Consider the following 7,500-nt stretch of genomic DNA (forward strand, 5'->3'; position numbering starts at 1 on the left):
ATAATTTTGCCCGTCCTTATCGCGATATTGTTCGCTTACGATAACAATGTTAGCTCGAAGTTCCGAGATAAGTTTTGTCAGAAGGCTGTCTGCCGTTAGACTTCTGTGGACATTCGCCTGGAGGATTAAAGTCATTTTGAGGAGGCCTTTTTCGCCTCTTCAAGTGCTTTCCTAAACACTTTACAGCTTCCGGTGCCAGGTACATGGTTTATGGATGATGGTGTTTCTAATTCCACACAGAGGCAACACTTAGGCTGGTTTTTACAGTCCTTCTTTTTATGACCCTTTTCCCCGCATTGGATGCATAGTCCTTGCCCCTTTCTGTCCGGGTTTGGACAGGACGACTGTTTGTGTCCATATCCGAAACATTTGAAGCAGCGTAGGATTTCGGTTCTCTGTCTGATTTGGCAGTGTGTCCAGCCAATTTTAATTGTGTTGGCCTTCAGCATTTCTTCTGCAGCTTGAGCGTTCACCCTTATAATGGCCATCTTCAGGGATCTGTTGTTTTTACTAGTGATCCCTATTTCCAACTCTGTTATGAGGTCGGTAAATTTTTTGCGAATTGCTTCCTGGACCTCTTCTATCGTGGTTAGTTCGTCAAGGTCCTTAATTTCGAGTGAAATCATATGTTGGAGATTTTTGACGATGGCTTTTTCTCCCAGAATTTCCTTTAGGCAGTTTCCAAAGGCTGTCTTGTTTTTTGTTTTCGCCCCAAGCTCTACCAAGACCTCTCCCTTTTTGGTTTCGCGAATCTTTTTGACAACTGTTTCTGTCGCGTCTGGATTTGCCTTATTCCGGATTTCTCTCAAAATGCCGGAGTAGGTTTCCTCGCCCATCGGCTTGATGAGAATAGCTCCCAGGTTTTGTATCCGTATAGGCTTTTTCTTTCTCTTCTTCTTCTGTTTTCCGCTTGTTTTGGTGATTGGGTTACCTTTATTCCTGTTCGTCTTATCAGGTAACGTTCCCTTGGCGGCTTCTGTGTCCTTTTCTCGGAGGGTTGCTATATTCTTTTTCGTGTTAGCATTTAGACTTCCCTTGGCAGCGTCTGTGACCTTTCCTCTGATGGTTGCTTGAGCGTAGGTCTCTACCCCGGAGATGGCTTCGTCGGTTAGTGTGTTAACTTGCCTATCCTCCGTCTCTGCGACTTGTGAGATCTTTCTCGTTTTCTTTTCGGAATCCTTTTGGAGTGGACTCGTTGGAGGTCTTTTGGTGGTTCCCGATTCTGAAACGTTTTTAGGGACTTTCTTTTGACCGGCTTCCACTCTCTGCTGTGGGGGTTCTTGGCTCGTGGTGGACGATTTTGAGCAGCAAACATCGGTCTTGTCCTTTTCCCCTTTTGACCATTTTATTTTGTCAAGAGACTCCTCCAATAACACTATGCCATCTTTAATATCTATGCTGATATTTTTTTGTCTCAGACACGCCGCCTTCATTTTCTTTATCGTATTAAGGCATTTCTGCATCTCCATGAGAAAAACGTCGTTAGAATTTCCCTCGTCCGTTTGTTTGGAGGCAGAAGCATTAATTACTCCCGTCGGCAGCGCACCACTGTTGGCTTCCTCTTCTGCTTTTTCCGCTTCAGCTCGAGAAATCGGGAAAATCCCTCGTCTTGCTGACTTCGGCCCTTCAGGCAGTTTAGGACCTGTAGGAGTACCATTCTTCGGAGGGGGAGTCCGAAGTATTTTTGATGCTCTTTTAAAAGGGTCACCACTGTTCTTGCTTGTAGCATTTTGATCCGTAGGAGCCAAGCTTTCCACTCCCATCGAATCAGTTCTCATTGTTTTTGTTTTTGTTTTAATAATAATAATAATAACAATAATAATAATAATAATAATAATAATAATAATAATAATAATAATAATAATAATAATAATAATAATAATAATAATAATAATAATAATAATAATAATAATAATTATTATAATAATAATAATAATAATAATAATAATAATAATAATAATAATAATAATAATAATAATAATAATAATAATAATAATAATAATAATAATAATAATAATAATAATAATAATAATAATAATAATAATAATAATAATAATAATAATAATAATAATAATAATAATAATAATAATAATAATAATAATAATAATAATAATAATAATAATAATAATAATAATAATAATAATAATAATAATAATAATAATAATAATAATAATAATAATAATAATAATAATAATAATAATAATAATAATAATAATAATAATAATAATAAATAATAATAATAATAATAATAATAATAATAATAATAATAATAATAATGATCATAATAATAATAATAATAAAACCAATAATAATAATAATAGTAATAATAATAATAATAATAATAATAATAATAATAATAATAATAATAATTATAATAATAATAATAATAATAATAATAATAATAATAATAATAATAATAATAATAATAATAATAATAATAATAATAATAATAATAATAATAATAATAATAATAATAATAATAACAATAATAATAATATTAATAATAATAATAATAATAATAATAACAATAATACTGATAATAAAAGTAATAATAATAACTATACTAATAATAATTATAATAATAATAATAATAATAATAATACTAATAATAATAATAATAATAATAATAATAATAATAATAATAATAATAATAATAATAATAATAATAATAATAATAATAATAATAATAATAGTAATAATAATAATAATAATAATAATAATAATAACAATAATAATAATAATAATAATAATAATAATAATACTATTAATAATAATAATAATAATAATAATAATAATAATAATAATAATAATAATAATAATTATAATAATAATAATAATTGTTGTGAAGTTAAAAGTAGATCCCAATCGACGAACTAAATTAAGAAGGCAGAACGCAGAAGTCTTTACAGAACAAGAGTTTATTAGCAAGTGAGTAGAAAAATATTATACAAAGATAAGAAAAGATTATATAACAGAATATTTATGTTGAATGTATATAAGAGCTTTAAGTTACAGTTTTACTTTACAATAGTTCCTCTCAACAAAAATATTAATTAAAAACATAAGCCCATGGCTTCAGTAAATTTCACATGTTTAACTTTTGATAAATTTTTTGTTTGAATGTCAGCTACCATTTTGTTCGTTGAAATATACCTCAGCTCGATCTCATTGTTTTTAATGGCCTCCCGCACGTAATGATATTTTATATCAATATGTTTGCTGCGTGCATGGTATACTGGGTTCTTGGCTAGATGTTGTGCGCTGATGTTATCACCGTTCAATACGACAGGTAAGTTATCTCTGTAGAGTCCGGTTTCATTAAGCAGCCTTCGTAAATATATAGCTTCCTTAGCTGCAGCCGAAAGGGCGACATATTCAGCCTCAGTGCTGCTGAGCGCCACGCAAGACTGTTTCTTGGACTCCCAAGAGAAGACACTGCCAGCCAAAAAGAAAGTGTATCCAGAATAAGACTTGCGGTCCAGAGAATTACCGCCCCAGTCGGCATCGACAAAACCATGAATACGACTTCCCTGTGAACGATAATGTAATTTTAAAATAATTGTTTTTGATAAGTACCGCAAAATGTGTTTAGCCGCAGCTTCATGTTCAGCATGTGGGTTTGTATTTCTCTGAGCTAATTTGCATACTGAATGCATTATATCGGGCCGTGTTGTTAGCGCTAGGTACATTAATGCCTCTATGAGTGATTGATATGCGGTGGGGTCAACCTTCCTGCAGCTGTCGTCATCACATTTGACTTGAAAGCCAGCGTCAAGTGGAGTTGCAACGGGGCGACAGTTTTCCATGTTGTACTGTCTCAAAAGATTGTTCACATATTGCTTCTGACCAACAGAAATCGCACCAGTTTCGCCCTCGCGTTCAAACTCCATTCCAAGAAAATGTTGAAGTGGACCTTTATCCACTAAATCGAAATTAGCAGCTAGACGAACTTTGATATCATCCAGTTCCTCTTGATTTGTACTGGCTAAAATCAAATCGTCAACGTAAACCGCAATCAGATTAAAATTACCTTCGCTATTTCTCCTGTACAAACATGGCTCACTTTCACATGGTGTAAATCCAATTTGCCGCAATACATTGTCAAGCTTAGTATTCCAAGCCCGACCAGACTGCTTCAGCCCGTAAATGGCTTTGTTGAGCTTGAGCACACGTTCAGGGAATTTCGAGTCTACAAAGCATTCGGGTTGCTTCATAAACACTTCTTCGTCCAGTTCACTATTGAGGTAGGCTGTGGACATATCCATTTGGTGCAGGATCATTCGATGCTCAGCTGCCAATGCAATTACCATTCGAATAGTAGCGTACCGAACGACCGGCGAAAAGGTTTCATCGAAGTTTACTCCGAGCTGCTGGCTACAGCCTTTCGCCACGAGCCTCGACTTAAAGCGTTCGACACCACCATCGACTGCCCTCTTTATATTGAAAACCCATCGACATCCGATGGCTTTCTTTCCAATTGGCAAATCAACTTGAGTCCATGTTTTATTTGACATCAGAGCTGAATATTCCTTCTCCATCGCTTCCCTCCATTCGTTAGAATGCGTGCATGATAAGGCTTCTTGGACATTTTCTGGAATATTAATAAAATCCTTCATTAAATTTAAAGTGTTATACTGTTTTTGTGGACGCCCAGGTTTCCCATTTCGAATTAATTTTGGCCTTCCTGGTCCAATTTTAACTTCGCTATCGACTTCGGCTTTAGGTTTATCAAACAGCTTATTTGACGAGTTGGTTGAGCTGGCTTTTGAATCCTCGTTGATGTTGTCGGAGGCGGCAGTGGCAATGGTTTGTGTCTCAGCATTGGTGGTGGTAACTTTCAAATAGATGTTGGTGGTGACGTCGGCGTTGGTGGTGGTGTTTGCCTTAGGTTCGATTGTGGCTTCAATTGTTTTTTCAGGTGACAGAACATCAGTATCTAAACAAATTAAATCATTTAATTCGCTACTTTTTAGTTTGGCAAGGGTATTTTCATCAAAAATAACATCTCTCCTTTCAACGACCTTACGAGAAACCGGATCGAACAAACGATACGCTTTAGAGGTTAACGAATACCCAACCATGATGTACTCCTTACCTTTGGGACGAAATTTACCATAATGCATCTTGTCTAAAGCAACTGCTGGACACCCAAATATTTTAAAATGGTGTACATTCGGTTTTCTTCCTATCCATATTTCGTGTGGCGTCTTTTCTAAAATTTTTGTTGGAGATTTATTTCTCAAGTAGGCTGCCGTTGCTACTGCTTCGGCCCATAGCGATTCATCGAGGTTTGCATGAAGCAGGATGCTTCTGGCCATTTCCACCAGCGTACGGTTTGCGAGTTCGGCGACGCCATTTTGTTGTGGGGTGTGCACCACTGTAAGCTGCCTTTGGATTCCATGCTCATCTAAAAAATTATTAAAATTATTATTTATATATTCGGTACCGTTGTCGCTTCGTAAGGTTTTAATTTTCATGTCGGTTTGGCACTCCACCATAGCCTTAAACAACTTGAATTTTTCAAAAACCTCACCTTTAGACTTCATAAAATATACGAACATGTGTCTGGACATATCGTCGATAAACGTTACAAAATATCGGGAACCTCCAATCGACACTTTGTTTATTGGTCCACATACGTCCGTGTGTATTAATTCTAATACATTTTTCGAGCGCGTCTGGCTAGCTTGAGGGAACGGTCGAGCACAAATCTTACTTTTCATACAAACTTGACAATTTATTTCTTTTGGCACATTCGCGAACGCCATTCCGCAAACCAATTTTTTTTCAGATAATTGTTGAAGAGAAGTAAAATTAAGGTGGCCGTACCTGTTGTGCCATTTAACAAAATTATCAACAGATGAAGACGAATAAAAACACGCATCGATTGAATTTCTGAAGACGAATAAATTGCAATATTTTTTGGCTTTAATTACAACTGTACCACGATTATCTCTTATAACAGCTTCTTCTTTGTTGAAAATAACCGTAAATCCGTTACTCACCGCCTTACTGACTGACATAAAATTTCCATGTAAACCGGGAACATATAAAACGTCTCTCAAAGTTATGTTGCACATAGCTGTTTTGATGACGACGTCACCCCTACCCGTTGATTCGATGGAATTATCACCCGCTAGTTGTATTCTCTCAATGCGATTACAATCCAATGTACTAAACATATTTCGATCACTGCACATATGTGAGGTCGCTCCGCTGTCGATACACCAGCTTGAAGGGGAGCTTGAAGGGGAAAGTATATGCGAATCTGTAGCAGAAAGAAGAGAATATGAAAATGATTGATTTTGCTGTTGTTTTCTCGGTGCTTTGCATTTTGAAGCTAAGTGGCCTCTGTTACCACAATTATAACACTTGCCGAAATATTTTCTTTGTTTCTTTGCGTTGCTATTCTTACTTTCGTTGAACTCTTTGGTATTTGCTCGCGCTAAAAATGCTTGCTGAGTACCTGATGCAACGTCGTTCAAATTATACTCCCGCTGACACCTACGGTTGGCTTCTTCTATAATTTTAATTTTTAGATTGCTCATAGAAGGCAATTTGTCACGAGTCTCCATCGCAACCACAAAATTTTCAAATGATTTTGGCAAACTAGATAAAAGAATAATTACCAAAAGCTCCTCATTTATTGGAACGGTTATCTCCGCCAACTTATCTACGATGCTGGAAAAGGAATGTATGTGTTGTTGTGCATTGTCACTGTCAGACATACTGAGCTGTAACAATTGTTTGAAGAGTGACACCTTTCTTGCAGGTCCAGATGGTTGGTAGACTTGTTGTAAATTGACCCAGGCATCTCTGGCTGTCTTTGAATGCTTAATGTGAATTATTTGGGATGGCTTTACACAAAGCATTATTGAAGCCAATGCCTTTTCATTTTGTGTGTCCCATTTTAATCCATCCTCTGCCGACGTAGCTTCAGTCTTAACTATTTTCCCACTTACTATTGGCCATTGTTCTGAATGTATGAGCACGTTCTGCATTTGGACAGACCAGGAATTATAATTGCTGTCGTCCAGCTTTTCTATTTGGTAAAGAGACGAACTCATATTAAATAGATTACTAAATGATACCTTCTTATTTAATATATGGGTTCTGGGCCCATAACCTGTTGTGAAGTTAAAAGTAGATCCCAATCGACGAACTAAATTAAGAAGGCAGAAGTCTTTACAGAACAAGAGTTTATTAGCAAGTGAGTAGAAAAATACTATACAAAGATAAGAAAAGATTATATAACAGAATATTTATGTTGAATGTATATAAGAGCTTTAAGTTACAGTTTTACTTTACAATAATAATAATAATAATAATAATAATAATAATAATAATAATAATAATAATAATAATAATAATAATAATAATAATAATAATAATAATAATAATAATAATAATAATAATAATATGATGATGATGATGATGATGATGATGATGATGATGATGATGATGATGATGATGATGATGATGATGATGATGATGATGATG

General features: G+C 34.8%; 1 protein-coding gene across 1 annotated transcript in view; it reads left to right on the forward strand.

Annotated features, from left to right (window-relative positions):
• Nucleotides 1-1,931: 1,931 nt before the first annotated feature.
• LOC129944501 (probable cyclin-dependent serine/threonine-protein kinase DDB_G0292550) overlaps nt 1,932-7,500 on the forward strand; it is a gene marked incomplete at its 5' end in the record, with an annotated part of 7,546 nt that continues 1,977 nt past the window's right edge. The window contains 2 exons of the mRNA XM_056053970.1: nt 1,932-2,233; nt 2,304-2,423. Of these exons, the coding sequence (XP_055909945.1) occupies nt 1,932-2,233; nt 2,304-2,423 (422 nt within the window). The remainder of the gene's footprint in view (nt 2,234-2,303; nt 2,424-7,500) is intronic.

This window comes from Eupeodes corollae, chromosome 1, assembly GCF_945859685.1.
Source record: "Eupeodes corollae chromosome 1, idEupCoro1.1, whole genome shotgun sequence".
Taxonomy (NCBI): domain Eukaryota; kingdom Metazoa; phylum Arthropoda; class Insecta; order Diptera; family Syrphidae; genus Eupeodes; species Eupeodes corollae.